This window comes from Acanthopagrus latus, chromosome 2 (genome assembly GCF_904848185.1).
Source record: "Acanthopagrus latus isolate v.2019 chromosome 2, fAcaLat1.1, whole genome shotgun sequence".
Classification (NCBI taxonomy): Eukaryota; Metazoa; Chordata; class Actinopteri; order Spariformes; family Sparidae; genus Acanthopagrus; species Acanthopagrus latus.
Window position 1 is genome coordinate 18,178,281 of NC_051040.1, and position 25,037 is coordinate 18,203,317.

At 40.2% G+C, this 25,037-nt stretch overlaps 3 protein-coding genes across 6 annotated transcripts; 1 reads left to right on the forward strand and 2 right to left on the reverse strand.

Moving 5' to 3' along the window:
* Positions 1–1,493: 1,493 nt before the first annotated feature.
* On the reverse strand, positions 1,494–16,687 carry numa1 (nuclear mitotic apparatus protein 1). Of its 3 annotated transcripts, none has more exons than XM_037122494.1 (25): positions 16,530–16,687; positions 16,112–16,188; positions 15,933–16,018; positions 15,684–15,757; positions 15,182–15,270; positions 15,023–15,097; positions 14,794–14,887; positions 14,474–14,633; positions 13,909–14,048; positions 13,585–13,696; positions 12,851–12,968; positions 12,506–12,646; positions 12,112–12,225; positions 7,343–11,983; positions 6,900–7,109; positions 6,521–6,726; positions 5,915–6,040; positions 5,350–5,431; positions 4,762–4,960; positions 4,449–4,585; positions 3,877–4,161; positions 3,427–3,528; positions 3,002–3,319; positions 1,990–2,034; positions 1,494–1,717 (listed from the first exon to the last, which is right to left on the reverse strand). In XM_037122494.1, the coding sequence occupies exons 2-24, from the start codon at positions 16,148–16,150 to the stop codon at positions 2,002–2,004; spliced, it is 7,581 nt and encodes a 2,526-aa protein (XP_036978389.1). In that variant the 5' UTR covers positions 16,151–16,188; positions 16,530–16,687; the 3' UTR covers positions 1,494–1,717; positions 1,990–2,001. The 3 variants fall into 3 exon arrangements, with proteins under 3 accessions (XP_036978389.1, XP_036978371.1, XP_036978380.1); XM_037122476.1 differs by having other exon boundaries at positions 5,326–5,431; XM_037122485.1 differs by lacking the exon at positions 1,990–2,034 and having other exon boundaries at positions 5,326–5,431.
* Positions 16,688–16,717: 30 nt separating this feature from the next.
* On the forward strand, positions 16,718–19,827 carry lrrc51 (leucine rich repeat containing 51). Of its 2 annotated transcripts, none has more exons than XM_037122501.1 (5): positions 16,718–16,805; positions 17,582–17,653; positions 18,047–18,252; positions 18,345–18,493; positions 19,042–19,827. In XM_037122501.1, exons 1-5 carry the CDS (start codon positions 16,733–16,735, stop codon positions 19,175–19,177), a joined length of 636 nt encoding a protein of 211 aa, XP_036978396.1. In that variant the 5' UTR covers positions 16,718–16,732; the 3' UTR covers positions 19,178–19,827. The 2 variants fall into 2 exon arrangements, with proteins under 2 accessions (XP_036978396.1, XP_036978400.1); XM_037122505.1 differs by lacking the exon at positions 16,718–16,805 and adding an exon at positions 17,030–17,340 and having other exon boundaries at positions 19,042–19,372.
* Positions 19,470–24,670, reverse strand: lamtor1 (late endosomal/lysosomal adaptor, MAPK and MTOR activator 1). Its single transcript, XM_037122515.1, has 5 exons — positions 24,414–24,670; positions 23,038–23,183; positions 22,853–22,930; positions 21,847–21,970; positions 19,470–21,562 (listed from the first exon to the last, which is right to left on the reverse strand). Exons 1-5 carry the CDS (start codon positions 24,453–24,455, stop codon positions 21,470–21,472), a joined length of 483 nt encoding a protein of 160 aa, XP_036978410.1. The 5' UTR covers positions 24,456–24,670; the 3' UTR covers positions 19,470–21,469.
* Between the last annotated feature and the right edge of the window lie 367 nt (positions 24,671–25,037).

Below are 25,037 nucleotides of genomic sequence, written 5' to 3' on the forward strand. Positions count from 1 at the left end.
AACTAAATGCTTTAATTGATACATTACACTGTTGCTGTCAACGAAATTAAGTAAAATTTCATTAGTAGTCAGATTACACTTTTGGGGTGTTTTCCCTTTCATTTGTTATGTTATGTGGCATTTTTGTGCATGTGAAAGGTCTTCAAAGTGAAAAAGCCAAAGTGAGCTGGTGGTTTGGAATCTAGCCCTTTACTCCCCTAATGATGTGTATCACTTTGTAACAGGTATATATATATATATATATATATATATATATATATATATATATATATATATATATATATATATATATATATATATATATATATATATATATATATACACACACACACACTCCAGTCAGTCAGCAGACATACAGTTGCTCGTGCTGTAGGGGTGATCAAACTACCTTGCTTAGCATGACCTTCCCCACTCTGCCTCTGATTTGCAATATCCTGCCAATTAAGTAATACACATGTGCAGCTCTCACCAAAGATCAAACAGAGGCAAGATGTCTCACTGCCTAGCTAAAACAGAGTGTTCAAGACAGTGTGAAAGGGATGCTGCAGCAATGAACCATATAAGAAAAATAGTGTATTTGAAAATTAAAATATGTTAACCTCTTATACTAGGATCCCCAAATTAAAGTATAAACCTGAAAATTTGCTTAATATGACCTTTTTAAAAGGCAAATCCAAAACTGTAAAGATTTGGTTTCTCAGACTAAAGTCACCAATGTGAAATATCTGAAGTTACATCGTAAATTGAAGCTTATGTTATGAGAGATGCTGTGCTTACATATTTTAAAGCACCAAAATAAGTACGTAATATTATGCTTTATTTTGAAGGCTTAAGATGCATATCGGAAGTGAAGTTGCGATTGAGTCAGCAACTCAGGTGACCCTTCTTCCTTTTTTCTCATATGCAAAGTAAGCGCTACTCAAAAAAGCCGACTTACATGAACTGTAATAGTTTGAATTATGGATTTATTTGACCTGCATGTTCCTGGCAAAAAACAATGTATGTATATCCGAGCCGATTTAGGCAATGTGACTGTGATTGTGGGCTATATCAATAAAATGTACTTGATTTGACTAAACTCTTTTAAGGCGACACTTCGTAGTAATTGTTTGTATCCTCATAACACCCTCTATCATCGTTATACAGCACAGATCTACTTGTTAACAATTTTATTTGAACAAAATAGGTGTTTATGTGGTTCTTCTGACGATTAAGTCGCTCTACCAGAGGAATCTAGTGCTTTAAACTTGGTGGGAAATACTATACCATAGATCTAGAATGGCTTTCATGTATAATGTCAAATTACCAATACAAAAAATAAATAAACACAAATCATCATCTGTGCTACTAGTACTGTGTTTTCTGACTATGTGGATGCCAGAGACATATGTAATAAAAACCTGTGCCTGTCCTCAAACATGAGGTGAAGCTCTCTCACAAGATTACCTGGACCATCAGTGATCTGGGCTCAACAAGGACGCTATTTCCCAATGTGTCATTTAAATGTTTTTATTAACAAACAAGTAAATATAATACAAAGCAAATAAAGAAATAAAGGTTTATTTGGACAAGATTTGAAAAAGTCCTTAAGGACAAAAAATAAAAACGAATATCAGTTTGTGAAAAGAGAAGAAAAAAATAAAAATAAGAACAAGTAGACAATCATAATGAAGTTGTATTTGGGAGCCAGTCCTCACACCTTCATCCTGTTCATCATCTGTGGATTAAGAAACGGAAAATATGAGTTAATCGGAAGCTCACAGAGAAACATGTCAGAATAAAATTTTAATGTGACCTTTAGTAGAAGCTGAAATCACATGCTGCCAGTGAGTGGTGTCTTACAGAGACGTGCGGGCATACAGTATGTGAAATGAACACACCGTGAGTTATTATGGCATAAAATGAGAACCAACCACCAGCCAGCCACCAATATGAGCACACAAACCCCCATTACCAAACATAAAATGAGTATTATTGAACTATATTGACCTTCTAAGACTTTCAGCAATTTTCTTCCTTGATAGTCGCACGCTTCTGAAAAGTGTTCAGATTCAGCAGATATTGAGATGTAATGATTGAACAAATATTTCAAATTCTTTAACTATAACACAGTCTTTCTCCAGTCGTTGGAAACAATATATGCAAAGTTGCCAGTTTATTAGGTATACTTGTAATCTATTACAATATAATAAAACAGTGATCATACATTTGCTTTTTAAAAAGGGTGTTACGGTAGTGTATCCCTGCACCACTTCATTATAGTGCTGTTTTTTCACACATTTTACCTTTTAGCAGAACTGTCATATTGTTATTTAGGGGATATTTTGATTAATTTAGCAGCCTTCATGTTGCATCAGACTGAATTATATCGAAGTGCACTATTGCTCTGTGTCCTTCATATGTGTAAATGGGAAAGGAAATATATTACAAGCACAGAAAATACAACAATACAATAATAAAAGCAGCACCACTAATATGGACTGTAGTCTATGGACAGTTTCCTGCACCAAAGCAGGAAGAAAATTAGTAGCTACTAACACTAATAATGACTGTTACAACCACAATACCTGAAGACTAGTGAACCAAAATACAATGCAGCTGTTAAACCTGTCTGACAAGTCAAAATATGTAGGCCATTAGAGTCCAGAGTTCATTTGAAAAAGCAAATAGGGAACATTCTTCATAAGAATAAACCAAAACCAGTTAAATGTTCCCTAGAGTGCACAAAAAACATGATATATGCACATAAATAAAAAGAAATACTCCATCATTTTAGCAAATGAACTGTTGAGAGGATATGCCTTCCCCTTATCAGAAACAACATTCTGAAGGTGGACTATGGCCAACATCAATGACATAAATGTCATTCATAGATGGTAACTGTGTGTGAATCAATACTAAAAGTACCCTGTGGAGTTTTGACCATTAGGACAGCTGTGTGGTTTCATACCTTAAAATGTTTTATCTATCTGTGGCCTGTGAAACACTGAATGGTGTTTACCTTGCGAGCACTAGCTGTCAATCCAGGAGACTTTGCAGTGCTGTTGGCGCCTCGTTGAGTTTTACCCTGTCCTTTAGTTGCCACCTGAGGTGACTTGGAGCTGCCGATTCTGCCAGCCCGCCCCACTGCAGCGCGAGAATTTCCTGAAGGCACGTTTTCCTGGTACTTGCGTGCAGATGTCTGAGCAGGCGACTTCTTTGAAGTTTTGCCTGGAGATTTGCGGGTGGAGCTGCGTAGTTTGTTCAGACCTTTCTTTAAGTAGTTGCTGCTTTTGGGGGTATTTTCAATAGTGAACACCATAGATTGCCTCCGATCAACCTAAGGAGATAACCCAAGTGAAACGGTTAGTCAGCATGCAAAATATAACACTGATGGAGGGTTGAACCAGAAAATTCTAGGTATGTGTTTGCCTATATCATACTCACTGGACTGAGTGCAGGTCGAAGCTGAGAGCTGGAAGGTCCATTCATCACGTTCTTGTTTTTGGGAGTTAGTGGACGAGGGAAGCAAGAAGCCTTGACTTTTTTCTATTAGATGGAGACAAGAAAAGACAAGTTAGGAGTTCTGAGAGCTTTTAGTTAGAAAATCATTTGTAAAAAAATATACACATCAGCTACAAGTCCTCTCTTTACATACTCGTTTTACAATAAGCTTGACTGTTAAAGATGGCAGTACTAGTGAGTATAAAATAACACTAAAACTATTGCACTTCAAGAGTAATTACATCATAAGTAATGAGAAATTAGAGAGAAAATTAAGATGAAGAAAACAAAAAAAATCAAATATACATAAAATATAAAGCATTAACTACTAGCTTAAATATTAAATCACACAAGAAGTAACAACTATTCCTGTGTATATTAATGTGAACCAACCTCAGGCGAAGTTTGATGCACTGACAGCGTAGATGAAGATCGCTTTGTGCCTTTCGGGCTTCTCAGCTGAGAAGCACTGACAGATTTTGATGGCAGCTGGCCCGGCATCAAAGACAGACGATGAGAGCGAGTACTGGCTGCAGCACCCATCATGAAGGAGAGCCGATGGGATGTGAGAGAGTCCTGAAGCTGGCCGGGCATCATGGACGCCCGACGAATTGTGTCGGATGGGTCACCTGTGCGCAGTTCTTCGTCTGTGAACGTGAAAGCACTTTTGCAGCCGGTCTAGAGGAAGAGACAGAGAGGGATTTAAAGAAAAGAAATAGTAGAAAATAGTCAGAAGGGCAGAAAGTGCAACATCATGTAACATTTAAATCCTCTTTGCTGCAGACTTAAACAGCACTGCAGCATTTGGCGAGGCTGGGCTAAATGCCTTGAACAGGGATCCCCTGAGCATTACATTTCCATATTTATCACAAATATTTTACTGCTAATTAAGGACCTTGTTCATGTGTATGTGCTACCGTATGCCTATTGTGTTCAGTGTGTGTTCAAGTGTCTAAATTACTAACATCAAACTCTGCAGGGTAGCTGCTCTTGAGATGAGGAAGACAGGCCTTGTTCCGGGCCTGAAGCTCAGCAATCCTTAGCCAGTCGTCAGGCGCTCCGTCTGGCTCGTTCTCTGCCCCAACGCACAACGTACTAGTAGCTAAACACAAAGGATGAAGGAAAAATAAGAGATAATAATAAGATAATAACAATAAAGGAGTTACACACATACACCACTTTTTTCACATTTTTTCATTCTGGGTCCAGGTTTAACCTCTCGTTTGAATTCTCACCCTTCAGTTCACCCTCCTGTAAGTGAGCCATGCATCTACTTACGTTGTGAATGGATTGTGCTCCGTCTGTACCCTGGAAGACCAATGAGCTGGTCGCTGGCAGTGCCAGTCTTTCTGGCAGGGGTTTCAAACAGCTCCATAGACACGGGTCGAGCGGAGTGGGCACTGGAGAGGTTTGGCTGGGAGCGAGCTGAGGCCAGGCTGTAGAAAGTCTCGTCATCTTCACAGCCGCCTGGGGTTTTCTACAGATCAGAGTTCAACGATCAATTATGACTTCAATAATTCTGCAGTGGGAGTGTGGGGATGTTTTGAAACATTTGGGTTGAGTCATTTATTTGAGCGCATTTTTACACTGCTGGAGTGTACCGAGAGCAGTGCTCTCAGCAATCTTAAAGGCCAACAGAGGAAAACTAGTATGACACTGTCCTAGTGAAAGACAACAATCGTTGTTAACTCAAATCTAAATTTGAAGATGCAGTTGAACATTCATAAAGCTTCATCACCATGAGTATATTTGAGAAAGGGTGAAACAGATTGTTTAAGTGTTGAGCTATTTTTCAACAGTGTGTGTTACTGTGAGCATGCAATAAAAGTGAGTTTCCTCCACCTTGGTCATGGTGATGTTAATAACCTGCGTGGTCCTGCGTCGTTTGACAGATGAGGTTGGATTTCTGCAGGCTGAGTCCGGTTCCAGTTTGTGTTCTTTATTGGTCCTAGGCGATGAAAAAGAAGGAAGGAACTCAGTGACATAGTATGGAAAAACTGTGACTGCGGTTAAACTAAGATTAGGAAGTTATATGTGTGTATTAGGAAAGGAGAATTTGCCAGGGAATATTTCAAAATATATTTTTTTCAGTAGGTGGCGCACCGGGACTCCTCCTCCTTGCTGCAGCAGCCCAGGCTCCATGTCGGGCCTTTTGCCCTTTGCTGCGTGTTGCCCTGCATCTCTCTCACCCTATATCCTGTCATCTCTCTAGGCATTCAATCAGTAAAGCCATGAAAAGGTTATGGTTTAATAAAGGGCATAGTAGGCTAAGTAAAGCTTAGCAATTTATCAACATCTTCAGTACACTATATGCTGAAAATACATTTAGTGGAACGCTAATACACTGATCACTCATTTGTGAACAGAAAAACCTCCATCTGTAAAGCCATTCTTTGAAATACCAAAATTGTCACATTTTTTGGTGATGTACCTGTTGCTTATCGGTGTGAAGTAAAGGGTCTCCAGTGACTCGTGATGCAGACCCCGGCGTTTGGCTGCCAAGCGCTCTGAACTGCGAACAAGTGGTGTGCTTGATTCATCAGGCACTAATAGTGTCCTGCAAAATGTAAAAAAACAGTACAGTATTTGCAAGATTAGAAGAATCATAACAGATTCTCACTTTACACAATTAATGTTAGATTTGATATTGTTTCTGCATTTCTAAAGTTATTGGAGCAGGGAGAAAAACAACTACACAGTTCAAAATCACAATGCCAAATGAATGAAAGGCAGATGTTGGTTTGGCAGATAATTCAGTATCATATGACACAATATAGTTAATTCCTATCAAACTGACCCAGTTTTGGTTAGAAAACTACAAAGACGTGTTAGTGTCTTTCAAAAACAATTTCATACCTGCACTAGTCATCTTAGTTTTCATTTCAATGCAATTTTCTACAAATAAATAATAAAAGAAAAATGGAAACACTATAATTTAAATGTCAAATGTCAGTTAAAAAGTCCTTTTGTTGCATTATGAGATATCTGAAATCACACTGAGGATTTCATGCCATTTCTTTGAGATGAGGTGTGTTACCTGGTAGTGTTCAGGGAGTCCTCCAGAGAGCTCTGGTCCAAGCTGTCAGAGCTGACGGTCCGCTTTGCTTGCGCTTGTAATTTAGTGTGAATGCTTGGTTGTGGTTGTTGGTTGGTGGGAACCTCCAAATAACATGACTCTGTTGAAGTTCTTTCACTACCATGAATCTTGTTCTGTTGCCGCAGGTTGCGGTCAGCAAAGGCCAGCTAAAGGTAAATAGATATAGTAATAGAGATCAGGGCAAAATGCAACAAAAATGCCCCATTTAAGTCATAAAATTAAGTTTCATTTTTTACAGCAATTGAAAAGGCAACATTTCAGTCCGAGTGTGCTCATGATCAATAGATTCAGTTCTCAGGCTTCAAAATAAACCACCAACCTGTGCCTCCAAACTGGCCACCATTCTCACAAGTTTCTTCTCATTGGTCTGAGCCTTATCCAAATCCATCTGAAGCATCGTGTTCTTCATGTCAAGAGCCTTCACATCGCGCTCTTTACCCTCCAAGATTTGCTTGATTTCAGCCAACTCCTCCTGGCTTTCCTGCAGAAGCTGCTTCTTGCTATTGTAATGACTCACTGCCTTCTCCATCTGTGTCATTGGGATAATAAAAGAAATTTCTTGTTAATCTCTACACAATACATCTTACAGCAAACAGAAGTATGTACACAAAGTTGTAGTACTCTTACAAGTGTCTTACAAGCAACAAAGTAAATATTTAAATCAACCAGTTTTAGCTGAAAACAATTTATCCGTACAGATATAAAAATAGTGAACCTGAAATGTGTTAATGTTCTGTAGGGATTGTTTGTGCTCACACTAACCTGTGCCTTGTAGTGATCTGCAACCTCCGATTTAGCTGAGAGCTGTTCCTGCAGGTCTCTCTTAATAGACTCAATTTGTTCAGCCTTTTCTCTCTCTTTCAAGAGTTTGTCTCTCTCCATTTTCAATATTTCCAACTCCTGCTGTAGCAGAGATTCCAATTTATTGGAGGCTATGTTTTCCCTCTCTATGGCCTGCTTGGCTTGAGAAAGTCTGTCCCTCTCAAAGACAAGAGCTTCAAGTTGTTTCTCCAGAGCTTTTTGGTCCATTTCCACCTGGAGTATTCGGGCCATCAGCACTTCTTTTTCCTGAACAAGAGCCTCCTTTTCCCTTAAAGTGGAAACCTGCAACTCTTGTGCAGCTTGTGTGTCTGTGTTTACTGAGACAAGCTGCTGCTGGAGGAGATCCATCTGTTGAGCAGACTCCTGTCTAGTTTGAAGCAGAATCTGCTCTTTAGCCAGAAGATTCTGAGAAATGGTTTCCACCTCTCTTTTCAGATCCATGATCTGACGTTGAAGAACATCTGTCTGTTTGGAGCTCTCCTCCTTTGTCTCAGCAAACATCTTCTCATTGGCTTTGGCTTCCTCTTTTGCTTTTTGAACCAAGTTAGCTTGGGCTGCGACCTCCTCTCTTAGGGTGTTCAGATTTTGGTCTTTATCAGCGACAAGTGTGTTGAAGGAAGACAACTCAGCTTGGAGGCACTGAAGCTTCTCCTCAGCCTTGAGAATGAGACACTCTTTCTCACTCTGAGATTCTTTAAGCTTTTGAATCTCTTCTTCATGCGAATAAATCTGTTTCTGCAGAATCTCTACTTGTTTGACCTCTTCCTGTAGGCTTTGGAGCTCCATCCTTTGTTGAGTATTTACTTGTTGCTGTTCAGCTAACAGGTTTTCCTTGCACTGTACATTCTCCTCAGCCCTCCTCAGTGAGGAGCCAAGAGTCTCCATTTGTGTCTTTAAACTGTGGATCTCTTTATGTAGTGAAGCTGACTGCTCTGTGCTGTCAGTCTTCAGCAATATCAACTGTTCCTCTTTAGCTCGGATCTCCTCTTTTACCTTTCTCACCTCTTCCTCAGAAGCTGACAGCTGTTGCTGCAGCAGCTCTTTCTGTTGGGTGCTCTCCTGCTCCTGTTGGGCGAGCAGGTCTTCTTTAGCCTGAAGCTGGTCTGTTGTAGTCCTGAGGGATTCATTCGCACTTTGTACTTGATCCCTGAGTGTTTGGATCTCATTTTGTAGCACTTCTGTCTCCTTGCAGTTCTCAACCTTCATCATGTTTACCTCTTCTTCTTTAGTTTGGATTAACCCCCTCAGCCGATTAACGTCTTGTTCAACAACTGCAGTGTGCTTTCTAAGTTCCTCAATCTGCACTGTGCTCTCCTGCTCCTGCTTAGTCATCAGATCTTCTTTGGCTTGAACCTGGTTCTTGGCAGTTTCAAGAGAATTGCTCAAAGATTTAATTTGATTGTTCAGACTTTCAATCTCCTGCTTTAGCAGCTCAGAGTGAGAAGATGTCTCCGTCTTCAGCAGGGCTAAATGCTCCTCCTTGTCATGAATCTCTGCATGCAGCCTCTTCACCTCATCTTCAGATGCTACCATCCGTGTCTGGAGTGCCTCCATTTCCTGAGTGCTTTGTAGAAGCTGCACAGCAAACAGATTTTCCTTAGATTGTAAATTCTCCTCAGCGTTCTTTAGTGAGGAAGTAAGACTGTCAACTTGTGTCTTTAAATCTTGGATCTGTTGATATAGTAGTTCTGACTGCTGCGAGCCGTCAGTCTTGAGCAGTATCAACTGTTCCTCTTTAGCTCGGATCTCCTCTTTTACCTTTCTCACCTCTTCCTCAGAAGCTAACAGCTGTTGCTGCAGCAGCTCTTTCTGTTGGGTGCTCTCCTGCTCCTGTTGGGTGAGCAGGTCTTCTTTAGCCTGAAGCTGGTCTGTTGTTGTCTTCAGGGATTCATTTGCACTTTGTACTTGATCCCTGAGTGTTTGGATCTCATTTTGTAGCACTTCTGTCTCCTTGCAGTTCTCAGCCTTCATCATGTTTACCTCTTCTTCTTTAGTTTGGATTGACTCCCTCAGCCGATTAACGTCTTGCTCAAGAACTGCAGTGTGCTTTCTAAGTTCCTCAATCTGCACTGTGCTCTCCTGCTCCTGCTTAGTCATTGCTTCTTCTTTGGCTTGAACCTGGTTCTTGGCAGTTTCAAGAGAATTGCTCAAAGTTTTAATTTGATTGTTCAGACTTTCAATCTCCTGCTGTAGCAGCTCAGAGTGAGAAGATGTCTCAGTCTTCAGCAGGGCTAACTGCTCCTCCTTGTCTTGAATCTCTGCATGCAGCCTCTTTACCTCATCTTCAGATGCTACCATCCGTGTCTGGAGTGCCTCCATTTCCTGAGTTCTCTGTAGATGCTGCTCAGCAAACAGATTTTCCCTGGATTGCAAATACTCCTCAGCGATCTTCAGTGAGGAAGTAAGACCGTCAACTTGTGTCTTTAAATCTTGGATCTGTTGATGGAGTAGTTTTGACTGCTCTGAGCTGTCAGACTGTAGGAGTACCAACTGCTCCTCTTTAGCTTGGATCTCTTCTTTCAACTTCTTCACCTCCTCCCCAGAGGCTGACAGCTGTTGCTGCAGCAGCTCCTTCTGTTGAGCGCTCTCCTGCTCCTGTTTGGCAAGCATAACTTGCTGAGTCTGAACCCTCTCCTCAGCTTTTGCAAGAGAGTCACCCATATTAGCCAGTTTCGTTTCAAGACATGTAATATCTTGCTGTAGCTTGTCAGAATGTAGGGAGCCCTCTTTCTGTAGAGTGACCAGCTGTTCCTCTTTAGCCTGGATCTGCTCCCTCAGCTGTCTCATCTCCCCTTCTGAGGTGGTCATCAAGTTTTGAAATTGATGTTTTTCCTGAGAAATTTCCATTTCCTTCTGAGACAGCAGGGTTTCTTTCGCCTGAATCTGGTCTGTTGTAGTCTTCAGGGATTCTTTCAAACTTTGCACTTGGTCCCTAAGAGTTTGGATGTCACTTTGTAGCATTTCTGTCTCCTCGGAGTTCTCAACCTTCAATATGTTTACCTCAACCTCTTTAGTTTGAATCTCCTCCCTCAGTCGATTAACATCCCCCTCAAGAACTGCAGTGTGCTTTCGAAGCTCCTCAATCTGTAATTTGCTCTCCTCCTCCTGCTTAGCCATTGCTTCTTCTTTGGCTTGAACCTGGTTCTTGGCGATCTCGAAAGAACTGCTCATACTTTTGATTCTATTATTGAGACTTTCGATCTCCTGCTGTAGCAATTCTGAGTGAGAAGATGTCTCAGTCTTCAGCAGGGCTAACTGCTCCTCCTTGTCATGAATCTCTGCACGCAGCCTCTTTACCTCATCTTCAGATGCTACCATCCGTGTCTGGAGTGCCTCCATTTCCTGAGTGCTCTGTAGATGCTGCTCAGCAAACAGATTTTCCTTGAATTGCAAATTCTCCTCAGCGTTCTTCAGTGAGGAACTCAGACCATCAACTTGTGTATTTAAATCTTGGATCTGTTGATGGAGTAGTTCTGACTGCTCTGAACTTTGTTTTTTCAACATGCTCATCTGCTCCTCTTTAGTCTGGATCTCCTCCTTCATGCCTTTAACCCTTTCTTCAGAGACAGACAGTTGTTGCTGCAGGAGCTCTGCCTGATGAGCACTTTCTTGCTCCTGATTTGTAAGCATAACCTCTTGAGCCTGAACTTGTTGCTCTGCCTTTCTGAGAGAGTCATTCAGACTTTCTAGTTGGCCCTTCAGATCTCTGATCTCTTGCTCCAGTAATTCAGACTGTCGAGAACTGTCATTTTTTAGAATAACAAGCTCCTCATTTTTTACTTGTATCTCTTTATTTAACTTCTGAATCTCCTCTCCACGTGTTGCAATCTGCTGTTGAAGTGCCTCCCTTTGTTGAATATTTTCTTGTTGGGTTTTAGCCATTAGGTCTTGTTTGATGTGAATTTCCTGCTCAGCCTGTTTAAGAGATAAGCTGAGGTCTTCCACTTGGACTGTTAAGGCCTGGATCTTAATATGAAACATTTCTTGCTCATTAGATTTCTCCAGAAGTAATGTGGCAAGCATTTCTTCTTTGGCTTGAATTTCATTTTTGTAACTTTTGGTTTTATCTGTAAGAATGTCAACTTCCTCTCTGAGACAGTTAATTTGTTGGTCTTTATCAGCCAAGAGAGAATTGGCAGCAGATAACTTTGTCTCAAGATCTTTTACCTTTTCTTCAGTTTGGCAGAGAAGGTCTTCCTTTTCTTTCTTAATTTCCTTTAGATTTTCAACTTGTTGTTCGCAAGCGGAAATATGCTGTTGTAGTCTGGTCATCTGCTCGTTTTTTTGCAGCTCAACTTGCTCGAGTTGAAGCTTGAGATCCTGGATCTCTTGCTGGAGGACTGCCCTCTGCTCAATGATCTCCATTTTCAACTTCTCCAAAATTTCATCCTTGGCTTGTATAATTTCTTCTGTTTGGGACTTGTGTTGCTTCAGGATCTCTTTCTGTTGTGTAATTTCATCCTGATACTCTGTCAGCTGCTGTGTTTTGGACTGAATCTCCACCTCGGCCTTTTTCAGGGAGCAAAATGTGCTCTCCAGCTCATTCCTCAAATTGTTGATTTCAGTGTCAAACTTCTCTCTCTGACAATTTAGAAAAAGAGTTGACAATTAGTTACCATTACCAATCTAGAAACAAACTTTGTATTCAATCATAAATGATTCAGTTTGATAACATAATATCAGCTTCTACATAGAACTGTGGACTTTACCTCCATTACAGGCCCCATATTCTCTCCTACTTCTTCCTTTGTAGCCCTGCTTATTTCATCCTCCAAACAGGAAATCTTTCCCTGGAGGATCTGAATTTGTTCAGTCAGTAGCTCCTAAAAAAAAGGAGGAAAATGTTGCATCACTAACCCATTTGTGCAGAACTGGAAATGAGAATGTCTTCCAATAAACAAAAACATACAAATGATCAGTTTTAAGACCAGTTCATCAGAAACAGTGTTTTTAGAACTGTGATATGGCATTTAAACTAACATAATATTGTTATAGAACATTATTTTAACTGTTTATTTCACCTGGGTACAACATTAATCATTTAAAGATTTTTCAAACCAGAGACAGTTGGAAACACAGCTTCTGTTTTGAGGATATACCTACCTTTTGAGCTGTTGCTTGGTTGAGTTCAGACTCTAGGTGGCATGTTCTGTTTCTCCACTCCTCCTGAGTAGATGCTTGAGTTTCTGTCAGCCTAGTAACTTCTGCCTCAAAGATGGACAGCTGCGAACACACTCCTCTCATCTGCGAAAATATTCAAAGAAAGCCTTCACAATCTGTTTAATGTGATAAGGTTGTTACTAGTGCCGAACACACAGAGACTTGACAACAGCAGCATATTCACACAACTTTGTTTTGGTGGAAGTCTGCTCATGTTGAATTTTATGAAAATGTAAGAATTGCACGAGGAGGATTCTTGAGGAGATTAATTCAAAACTTTGCACACACCTGGGAAGAGAGTAAACCATTTTCTTCCGACAGCTCATCCACTTTGCGCTCCATAAGCGAGGAGTTACTCTTGAAGTCTTTATTTTCCTTTAACATCTCATTAAAACGCATTTGTAACCTAAGACAGAAAAAGAAAAAAAAACATAATTTAGGACTCTTTCAATTTACAACTTTAAATGCCATTGATATCTGGCCCAAATCTTGTAGTAGTCAGAATAAAGTAACATTCAACTTCAAGGTTACTGGCTCAGTCTGTTTATTTTGAAAGTAACAGTTTCAAATTAAAAAGGGCATGTGTCACCTGAGACCAAAAGGATAATTGTCATAATTATTGTCGATACTTTGCAGGGAAGGTGTCATGGCCCATTGAAGTAAATACCATTCACAAACTAGAGATGTTCCGATACCACCACAACATATAGTGCAGCCATTATGTACTAAAATGGAGGCATTTAAATCTTTAAATAGTGCAGTATTAACAAATAATAAATTACGTGGTATCGGATCCGTGCTGGGACTCCAGTACTTGCCAATACCGATGCCATCATTTTCGGCAGTATCAGAGGCATTTCCGATAATGGTATTGGAATCGGAACAACTCTATCACAAACTCAAGTTGAACACACCTCTTTAATGTGAAAATGTGATATTCACTCTGCCATGCATTAAAAAATAAGCCTCATGTAAGAATAAAAAGCTCTAAAATATGTTTAGTTCTGGTCTTAGGTACTCACGTGGAGTTCTTGGCCTCAAGCTCATTGATTTGCTCCCTGGTAACCTGCTCCTGATCACATTGTTCTTTTTTGAGTTTATCCAGGCGATACTGTAACTGGTTAATATGGGTCTCTGGGGAAAAAAGTATTAAAAAGAGCTTAACTTAAGGAGAAATAAAAACATAGATGAAAAGGCAGACAGTAATGTTATGCAGTGTATATTTTAAATACAGGGTAAAGTAGCACTTTAACAGAATGCGTTTGATAATATTACATTATATTATATTTCTCTTATCAACCAACTAATGTTGTTTTTATCCCAAGACAAAGACTGAAATGTGCTACCTCTTTGTGCAATAAGTGCAAGCTTGCTGGCCAACTCTCTCTCCAACCCATCTCTGTAGTCTCTCTCCTTGATCATCTGTCGTTGCATCTTCCTCAACTGAAATTTAGGTGTGTTCATGATATCCTGCAGAGGAGACGTGCTGTGGGAATCAAAGCAGATCAGGCATAAAGAATTATAATCAAAATATCATATCAATGACTTGTTAACAATTATGTAGAGACTTGAATGTAGCATGTATATTAGACAAAGTTTGAATGTTAATATGCAGCTACAAAATGAGTCATATTGTTCCAGTGTGACAACAAAAATATTACTTACAACAAGTTCATCAAAGCACAGAGGATTACACTGTGTTCATGTTCATATAAAACTAAACTACAGGTTCTCATTACAAAGAATACAAACAAAAGTTGCTTTTGACAAATATTAATTCAGGCTGAAGGTCTTTCAATTGAGACATGCATTTAATTAAGCTGTGAAATGTATGTTTGGACCATAACTGGCTATAAAATTTGATAAATTCAATCAGCCCCCTTCTTGGAATAAATTCAAATCAACAGATACCTGACTGAGGAAGAAGCCACAGTTTTCATATCCACAAATGTGATTTTCTGTGTGCGGCGGAACATGGGGGACTCGTCATCTGAGATCGAGGAGATAGTCGACATGTTGGAGGAAGAGGTGGTTGGTGATTGCTCAAATATTTCACGGGCAGCAGGCAAACCTGAAATTCAGGGAGATAAGTTTTGAAAAATGTTTACAGCTTGCATGTTACATTCAAACCAGAAGACAAGGGCTGTACAGAAACATTACATGAGTGACACTAATGTCTGTTAATATAGCATAACATGAGGAAAGGGAAGATTTTAAACTGCGTGACTTACGTTTCCTTGCCAGATAGGCATCAAGTCCATTGCTCAGATAAACACAGCCTTCGCTCTCCATCACAAAGGAGCTGGTAAGGTGTGCTATCTCTTGCTAACAGATAAAGGGCGAGAGATATATATTGAGATGCATACATATTAACTGGCTAAGAATTAAATGGTCAAAACACATGATGAATAAAACCTGACATATCGGAGTAGTGCTATAAAGAGAAACAGTGCTGCTTACCTCCACATCGCAGTTCAACATGCTCAGAGTGCAGCGGTCATTCATAATGTCATGGTACACGAGCAACAAAAGCACCTGGTGGTTTCACAAAGAAAGAGAGTCAGAGTTGGTCTTTGTCTATCCTTCTCTTTAATTCATGTTTTTTTCTTTGTTGTCTACCTTTGAGATTTCTACTGTTAGGTTGATGCCATCTCTTATGTTGTTCCAAGACAATGAAGTGCCTTTGGTTGCATTGAATCTGCCGTCCCCTAATACACAGAATAGACAGATTTCTCAAGGGAAAGCAATTTTAACATCGGTGTGCCTGTGAGACTGAAAGAGTTACAACACATACATTATAAAAAAAAAACATTTGTACTAAGGGTGTGTTCTTCATCACTGTCTGGCATGCTTACAGGTGTACTTCACACCACACCCCTCAGTGATGTGGGGTGTGGTCAATCATGCTACAGATTTGAATTCCTCAACTGCAAGATGTAGGAATAAACAGCGCCTTAAATTCAAGAATGAACTTACTCTGAGCTGCTACAGGGACACTTTCTTAGCACAAATGTTAAGACACCTAACTTTTGAGTCTTGGACAAAAGTGGAGACTTGATCACAGATTTTTAGTAAACACACTGAGTAACTGAGAATATAACAAAAAGGTAGAGAAACTCACTCTCCAAAAAGTCTGCAATGAACTTTAACCTGCCCTCGATGGAATTGCTGAAACAGGAGTTTGGTTCCTTTTTCCTGAGATGACAAAAGGTGAAACAAGAATAAAATGAAGGTTTATTCCAAGGAAGAAGCATCGCTGTACTTTCATGAAGCAACTGACAGGAGAAGCATGTTTAAAATGTAGTTCAACAGACATTGACCTTCTCGTGTTTAAACAGACAAAGCATGTCAACACACTGCTCCCACTTACAGCATATAAACAACTTTCAGCAGGACTGTGCCATCTTGTAAATCGTCCATAGCTAATTCTCGGTCGGACAGCTTTATACTGTTGACCTGTAAGTAGAGAGTTTGATAGATCGGTTAACCAAGACAGCAACTATCTTTACTTAGCAAAGCACTTTACTTATAATGTAACAAGTAACTTACCCAGCCGAGAAGAGCCTTGACACCCAAGTTAATCGTCATCTTGGCTGGCTGACCCTTTATCTCAAGGGGCTTTCAACCTAGAAGCGAAGAAACACAGGCTAAACAAGCGTATGCTGCTAGCGTTATCAGACCAGCTAGCTGACGGGCACATATCAACAAAGCTGCGCTCATTATTTTCATCGAAACTTTGCTAATTAAGTCATTCAACTTAACTATAATGCCGGTTAAATAATTAAACAATAAGAATTTGACTGCACAATGCTAACTTAGAGTTAGAAAGGTACTGTTGACATTAGTTTTGACCTACATTCGTTGGCTAACAATTACTGTACCGCTAACTGTAACTAACTGAGTGTTAGTGAGCATTAATTCTTGAAGAAATATAGCAAGAAAATGTTGCTTCAGAGCAGAGACCTACCTTAAAAGACTTCAGCCAACTGTCCTGGGTCGTATTTAACTATTAATGGTTGTCCTACAGCCCTTTCATCTGACTGACTACACGGAACGCCTGGTACGAAATAAACAGTCCCATGCGAAGCCAGATAAAATTCAAAAAGGCTGCTGAAGATTGAACCAGCCAATCCGTTTTGACAAATTTCATACGTCAGAAAATAGGCGAATATGATTGGTGCAGAAACCGGAAGTCATCTGAAAGATGCGTTCGTTATCCTTGTCGGTGTGCTCGGTTTTAAAGGTAGGCGGGGAAGGACCGCTTAAATAAGATTAAAACGTTTTTGTTTGTCACTCAATTCATTCATTCTAAATATCTACTTTATGGTCATTTAACCTCATTATCAGTCATTCTGCAAAACACGGACGTTTAGGGATAAGCCAGCCCGTGTTTAGTGCAGACTTCGCACACCCGGATGAATTTCGGTGTACGCCGATATACAATTGAAATGTATTTCCAGCGAGCAAGGGAACCATTCTACACAAACAAACACGGGTGTTTAAACTAACACAATAGTTATTATCACGGCGACAAATTTAAATCACAAAATCATATTGTACGAGAAGCCAGTGGGCAGGCCCAATGTAACTAATCTACACAGATATTGTAATCCAACTACAAATCCCACAATGAACCGGGTCGTTTCCTTGGAAACGGGTTGTTGTCTCTTCGGCAAGGCAAAATGTTTAGCTAACGCTATGTGTCACATCGAAACACGGATTTCTAAATAACTTAAGTTCAGAAGTCTGTTGCTATTTCAGGTTGTCGTAGTTTTTTGGTAAGTAAATCATTTGTAATAGGTCTAGACTTCACTGAAGTAGTTCAATTACAAATCGGGAAGTATTGGGAGATGTTATGCTTGTGTAAATGTACCATAGAAATGTATCATTTATAGTTACATGAGATACTGAGACATGACACATTAGCTATCAAGAAATGAATTTTGTGTTGTTTTAAAAAACGGATTTGATTTCTGGTGAATTACTGGGTCGAACCATGACGTCACTGTCCTCCCGCAGGTAGGTGGACAGGTGTGAATATGTATGGAGCTCCAGTGGATTTGTCTTTTAAGCAAATCAGCAGTTTGGCAGGTAGTACACTCTATCATATTCCTGAAAGACGTTTTAGTCTCACATGTTGTAACATTACTGTTTATTTCCTGCATTTACATATCATTATTAGGGAATAACTGCACCTTTGCTGTGATGGCTGCACTTAACTTGCAGTATAACTAAGATAACCATATTATAAGTACACCTCAGAAACAACTTTTCAGTCTATCCATGTATATAGTTTGTGATACACATGTACATACAGGCTGTATTATTCTTATTCTATGATACAATTTTAAACATTTACTCTACTAAATAATGAATATATCAATGTAGATGCCCTTTAAAGAGCATGTACCAGCATAAAATATTACCAAATATCAAAAATGCAGTTATTAATATTCTCTGTATGTATTTCAGTGGCGGTCTCAGGTGCATGGACAGAGGAGCCACGCACCAGTCTGCGGCCTTTGAAGAGAAATTCAGAGATGAAATACCAAAGTCGCTCCCTGCGTCTCAGTAACAACAACATCACTGAGCTTCATGACCTCCTGAAGCCTGTTAGACACTTCCTTGCTGAGCCATCTCTGCTTGCCTGGCTGGATCTCTCCTTCAACAAAATCTCACACATAGATCAAGTAAGCTCCCTTCTCTCTGTGTCATATTTGCTTGCAGAACCGTCTTCTTTAGCTCAAAATAAATGTGCGATATGTATGTTCCTGTGTTGCAGGTTTTGTGCGAGCTGCGTGAGCTGCGTGTGTTGTATCTTCACGGCAACAGCATTTTTATTCTATCAGAGGTGGACAGGCTGGGAGTGCTGCCCCATCTGCACACCGTCACTCTGCATGGGAATGTCATAGAAACCAACAACGCTTACAGGTGGAACAAACTGTTACACACACAGACACACACACCCTGCTTAGATGCGAGACATTTTGTAATTCCCAGCCATTGTTTTGTGGCTCTTTTACAAAAACTGAACGTGAATAAGCATGGTGATCATAAGCACCCAGCAGTAATCCACAACAGCTGGTAGTTTGCAGAGACCAGGACCAAATACAGTCAAAGTCAGCACCTCATGCTGTCAAACACTTCAGAGCTGTAGAGTGAGGGTTTTACACTTATGCTACATGAGTGCAAGGGTGTCAGTGTGCGTGTCTGTGAGAGGCACGAATGCTTGGCAAGCATGTAGGTGCAGAACATTGGGACAGGTGCTTGAATGCAGATCAAGCTCATATTTCATATCCTAGTCTGCGTAGCAACACTGGTTACAAACAGGAGTCAGAAGAGGGACTGACTGCTAGATTTTCTCATGACAGTTGTGTGTGTGTGTAGCATTACCAAGGAAAAGATAATGTCAACATTTAAAGTTACACAAATTGTATATAAACCTTATTGTTCACATGCATCAATGTTTTTGGGTTCAGGAGTCGCGTGATATCTGCTCTACCTCAGTTAAAGACAATGGATTTCAGCGCTGTGACAAGCCAAGAGCGAGTCATGGCGAAGATTTGGCATCACAGCAACAACCGCGGTAGAAGCAGCAAGAAGACTCCCCAGTGACTAGTGTTGGTTCATCTTCATGGTTGTGTGTCGAGATCAGGGTTTCACCCAAGTGTTTTATGCTTCACATCCTCAAAAATATGAATGCATTGTATGTTTGTCTGTATATATATGGTGAAGTCAGCATTGCTTTTAATGCTTGTGTTTTATTACGAACTGCTTAAATAAACGGTTTATTATTGGATAGTCTGAAAACAAAGTCATCAAAAATGGTTGTTCTTTTTCAATAACACTGCAGCCAATGTGTACACCGTATTGGAATTTCAAGATTTACTTAATAAGTCACAAGTGCTTATGTTGAAAATTTTTAATGAATTAATTAAACCAAAAAACAAACAAAAAAGAAAAAAACAAAATCTTAAAACTTTTTGGTACTAGCCTAAGATATTACAAACATATTTCAGGTAGTATAACACAGTTGAGTAACAAACAAAAAACAGAAAAAAAAAAAAAAATGCCAAGAACCCATTGCGAAAAAGCTCAAATCAAAAGCGTGGTTGAAATAATCACAGCCAGGTAGCAGATCATCCCTTTAGAGACTCAAGAGCGGCTCACCGTGCTCCCTGCCCACGCATACAGTCGCATGCTCTCCTCCGAAGAGCAAATATACATTTAAAAAACACAAATAAATAATCAAAAAAAAAAAAAAAGGTCTCGGATCATCTTATCTGCGGTGGTGGTACATAGATTGTTAACGCTCTCTCTCACTGCTACAATGGTTAGTTTTCTGATTAATATGAACCACTCAATCATATAACAATCTGCAGCGAAAAGCTTTTTTTTTTTAAAAGTCGACAAACGCAAGCCTTAAAAGTATTCTTGCGTTTCGTAAAAACGTTTCATCGTCACCACGAGATCATAACCAATCCTGACCAATGAACTCTCTACGATAAGAGGAAATTCATACAATCCATCATCTGTTTTTTTTTTTGTTTGTTTTTTTTTATACTCACTCGGAAAATTCTATACAAAGGCATGAATGCACATCCCTGCACCCTCCACACACCGATCCCCTTCATCTCTGTATGCCTTCACTCCTACATATTCAATACATGAAGTTCTAGGATTTGATTTAAAGAGTCTGCCAGCTCATTTTGTTAGTGCCAGAAAACTGAAGAGGACATATTACTGTCTGTAAACTGGAGAACATGTGCCCCAAGAAATGCTCCATCTTGTGACGTTAGTAGGCCCACCCAGCACCCTCCCCCCTCCGGCATGCGTTTGCATCCTCACCAACCACCAGCCGCGGACAGGTCACTCATTATTTTGCCTCAATTGGAGTGACAGATTACAAACTCGAAAAACAACTAACCAACCAGGCCTCTTTCACTGTCACTTTCTAAACATAATTACAGTGAGAGAAAAAAAAACAAATCAATGAAACTCACTCCAGTCAGATTGGTTTACTGGTTCATGTTCAGGCTGTAATGAGACATGCCAAAAATTAACTCAATTTTGATGCTCAAATCTAGCCAGCATTCATCCTGGCTATAGGATAACAACCTTTTAAATTATGACATCGTAATATTGAGCATATTCTCCTCTTTAGGTTCAAATTTTTACTCTGTTGTTGTTCTTGTTGTCGTCATCATCTACGGAGAAAGACTGAGGAATGGGCTGTGTCATCCAAGGACGACTGAGCAGAGTTAAAGACATTTCAAGTGCAAAATTAAAGCCGGGTTGCTAGTTTTAGATCCATTTAAACAGCTAAATTACGCAACCATTGCACTCGCACCTATGGTACTGTGATGATTTCTATTCCTCCTTGCCACTCAGATTCCTCATTTCTCCTGTTCCAGAATCCAACAGTTCTGTTCCAGGTTATGAAACTGTATATTCTTGTTTTTCTTCAGAGAACAGTCTGCAGTGTGGCCTGAGTATACAGGCTAGAGAAAGGAAAACAATAGAGATGCTGAGTCAGCCCTCAAAAAAAGAAAAAAAAGAGACAAGAGAGATCGCCAAGAGGGATGAGTGATGATTTTTCCACAGCTGGTTCTGAGAAAGCCTGTGAGCCACACATACAGAGGAGGCCTTGTTGATGTAAATATCAGATCACACCCCAGTGGCCCATTTACAGTAAACACTAAATAACAGCCATTGGGCGTAATCCTACATCATCTCTGTCTTTGTAGCAGTTAGAGGCATACCTACGAAGCACACGGACCAAGATGCTTTAATAAATGGTGGGCTGGAGTGGAGGGTGAGGATGCAGAGGTGACAGAGATAGAGAGAAAAAGAGAGAGAGAGAGACAGCAGGATGGGAGGAACAATATGCAGGCCAGAGTTGCAGAATCAGGGAATGGCAAACTGGACCACCAGTTCTTCTTTAGCATCCACTTTGATTTGAGAAATTGCACTGTAAGCATAGGCTGCTATCTTGGACACCTGAAATGGAAGAGGAAAAGAGTTAAGAATTTATGTGAAGAGTGAAAAATAAGTCCTATACACAATTTTACTGAATAAAACAAGTCGAAGACAAAAGCAGTAACAGAAAAGGGTGTGGTTCCTTTAAGGTCTAATTTAAGCCACACATTTCGTCAAGCCTCCCAACACTGAAATACAAAACGATTACACATGTTGCATACCCGTTCCTCCTGATTTTAAATGTAGCCAACATGGAAACAGCAAATGCTAACATATCTGCTGTGTGTTAGTGTACAGTTGATTACCTGCTGAACGTCTGAGTATGGCACCAGATCACTTGCAAGCACTTGGTGGGGCTGGCTGGTGAGGGAGGGGAGAGCGAGGGCTTTCTTCTGGGGCAGACTGTTGCTCAACACAGCCAGCTTCGTACTGAAACATGAAATAAACACAAGCGCACTAAGACTTTTGCTCCATCATTACCTCAACTGCAGTTTAGATTTCAAAACACAGTTTGTCCACCACTTGTCACCTTGTCTCTCATGTATTTTAGCCTTAACAAAGCTGCTGTGTCACTACAGCTGAGATTCACGGTAAAGTTTGAGGCAGAAGGCTTAAGGTGTTGCAATTTTCTGGTAGAGTCACTTCCTCCATCTCCCTCTTGAGTCGTCAGGTAGAAGTTTCAGACATTGTTTACAGTTTCATTTTCCCACCTACATTTAAGTCAGCGCTTACCATGTGTTCCAACAAACCAGCAGAGGCTTTTCGATACATACCTGGCTCACTTTTGAAACAGACAACCTTCTCCCCTTCACATTTCTAAGTGGTATTATTGTTGGCACCGCTGTCGCAAAGACAGCCGGATTGCTTAACATTTTCCACCAAGTAACAAGATAGTGTCACAATTCAATCTATGACGCCAACAATAAACTTGGCAATGAACTTGTGTATTGCCGGGTTAAGTTGTCTTTCCCCTAAGCTTTAAATTAGTGCGCTACAACCACTATACATCCCGCAAAGCACCATAGAGTAAAGACAGCACAAAGGCTCACAACATTTTATCAACTAAGGCCATGATCATTGTATGGCTCTTGCAACTCAAATACCCAAGATACCTACATGTATGATTCAGCTGCTTAACAAGCATTTTCAGATAAATGAAATGCACACAAATTTGCCTCATTTTATAAGCCAATGCTTGCCCAAACAGAGACCAACGCGCTTCCCATATCCATTCACATAAAACAAAACAGAAAACTGCAGAGCAGCAGCAACCTTCCATGACAACGATTACCCAACAGCTCACCCACATACCTGTATTGCCGAGCTTTGTCCATGTATTCATGCTGCTCCATCATGACGGAGTCAGCTGCTGAGACATCAATGATGTTCCTGACAGGAAGGAGATCATGGCAGGTTCATTGAAAGAACCACATGAGACAGTGCTTTATTATTAGGAAACATGCCAAATCTGGCTCAGCTATGCAGGCATGTCTTACTGTGCTGTCTTGGTGAGGATGGATGTGAGAAGGGCCTGTTCATCTGTCCGCGCTGAGGGGACACTGGGAGTGAGCCAGTCGGTCCCATTTGGGGGTTTGCTGACAGGGTTCGGATGGGGGATCAGCGGCTTACGTTCATCAGGGTCCTATAAAAGGTCGAGCAGATATAAATTCAGAATTACAAAGTTATTTTTAGCTAATGGCAGTTAAACAAATTATATTACAATGTATAGCAAAAAGAGTGCCTGAAGTAATACGTCAGTGTTATTGTTCGTCTTCATTGGGCATGACATAAGAAAATGACGGACCACAGTGTGACCCATTAGAAGTGGGTTCTCCAGTGGGTACAAAAAGCAGTGTGTAACCATTAACAATTAGATAATGTGAGTAAACTCTGAGGTATCACTACTCCTTACAGAACCTGCTCTGAGATCAGTTTCACCATTGTTCCACTCAGTCAAACCTTACAATAAACACAAATAATTGATCCAACTACAACAGCTAGAGCTATAGTTCATCACTGATGACACTCTAACCCTTTCCTTGCTGTTAGTAAAACTTTAATCTGAATGACTAACCCTAAAAAGTACACACTGATTTGAAACAACTGAACAAACTGGACTGGGTTTAACTGATGATTGTATTATATTAATAGAGACTAGATTACATGTTCAGACTAATACATATCATTAACGCAGGTGCAATATAGGATAGATATGTGTTTCTACTGTAATCATTGTCCAGATTAACTGCATATGAGGGCATCTTACTGAGTGAAGGAAGAACTGACTAGTTTCCTGAAACTAAAAATACCAGGAATCTTGATAGTCATATGACACAAAACACAACAAGACCATGGACCAGAATATCTACCCCTTCTGTTATCGGTGGGCACGGTTGTATCACAATTCAGTATTTAGTAATTTACTAGTTGTTGAATTATTAACAGAATACTTGAAAACAAAACAGAAATAAGAATGTAATTAAACCATCGTCTTGTGCTGCTAATCTTTGAATTAGCTGTAAATAAGTTGTCATATGTACCCTACATTCATTTTCAAAACGCGTTTATTTGCCTTCACATATGTGCAGGTCTTCTTATCTATGATCGTTTCTCATCTAAGTGCCAACTTCTCAGCCTGCCCTCGGTCAGGCCTTTCACGAAGGCTTAAGCTAGCAGGCTAAAGCTGCTTTTCAGGTGTCACATTCACTTTAACTACGTAAAAACAACCAGTTGGTAAATTCGTCACTCATCAATCAGCAGCAATGCATGCATAAAACATCCTGGATGAGTAAAAAATAATATCTCACACGTCGCTTCCTTATAAAAACATGGTTATTAAAGGGACAGTTTTAGCCAGCTAGCCGCTAACTACCTGCTCTGTGGTCTCGTTCTCGCTGCTGTAACAGCAACCCATGACAGCGTCCGAGGGGCGAAGCTACACAACCCCAGCCTCCCTGTTCTCCGTCAGAAACGAGACTTGTTTATCTTCTCCAACAAAACATAAAACTTCTCCCCGGCGTGGTTTTACTTGAGCTTCATCTAAAGGTAGGAAGCTACTGTCAACAGCAGCAGCTCCTCGGACGAGCTATCACATGACAGCAGTCCTGGTGCAACAACACAGCGACTACTTCCGGTATTTGAGAGGCAGCTGCGGCCCTCGTCACGTGACGGGGGACTTTTTCAAACGTGAGCTTTGGTTTATGAAAAAAAGAAGGGCGGAAAAAATGATAGAGAAGTTTAAGATTTCAAAAAAACACATCATATTTTATTACATTTAGAATAATAATTTGTCCTTTGTGGACAAGACCAAACTGCATTAGAGGAACTTCTGAAAAACAGAGTTGTAGTTTTTGCATCACATGGTGCATAAACAAGAACAAGTAATTCACCTGACCTATAGGTTTAGGTGTGTAATCTGCTGTGGGCACTATATATAGGAACTTTGAAATGACAGGGTGGGCCTAACAGAGGGCGATAGGAGCCCAACAGCAAATAG

What these genes read in the sequence shown, in the direction of transcription:
- numa1 (XM_037122476.1), bottom strand. Translation starts at nt 16,150, where the DNA reads ATGACGATTAACTTGGGTGTCAAGGCTCTTCTCGGCTGG. An exon ending in TCAAGGCTCTTCTCGGCTGG is followed by an intron (nt 16,019 to 16,111) that starts GTAAGTTACTTG and finishes CTCTACTTACAG; the next exon opens with GTCAACAGTATAAAGCTGTC. An exon ending in ACCAAGCAACAGCTCAAAAG is followed by an intron (nt 12,226 to 12,505) that starts GTAGGTATATCC and finishes CCTTTTTTTTAG; the next exon opens with GAGCTACTGACTGAACAAAT.
- lrrc51 (XM_037122501.1), top strand. Translation starts at nt 16,733, where the DNA reads ATGATTGGTGCAGAAACCGGAAGTCATCTGAAAGATGCGTTCGTTATC. An exon ending in CGGTGTGCTCGGTTTTAAAG is followed by an intron (nt 16,806 to 17,581) that starts GTAGGCGGGGAA and finishes GTCCTCCCGCAG; the next exon opens with GTAGGTGGACAGGTGTGAAT. An exon ending in AAATCTCACACATAGATCAA is followed by an intron (nt 18,253 to 18,344) that starts GTAAGCTCCCTT and finishes CCTGTGTTGCAG; the next exon opens with GTTTTGTGCGAGCTGCGTGA.
- lamtor1 (XM_037122515.1), bottom strand. Translation starts at nt 24,455, where the DNA reads ATGGGTTGCTGTTACAGCAGCGAGAACGAGACCACAGAGCAG. An exon ending in AGAACGAGACCACAGAGCAG is followed by an intron (nt 23,184 to 24,413) that starts GTAGTTAGCGGC and finishes GACCTTTTATAG; the next exon opens with GACCCTGATGAACGTAAGCC. An exon ending in ATCCTCACCAAGACAGCACA is followed by an intron (nt 22,931 to 23,037) that starts GTAAGACATGCC and finishes CCTTCCTGTCAG; the next exon opens with GAACATCATTGATGTCTCAG.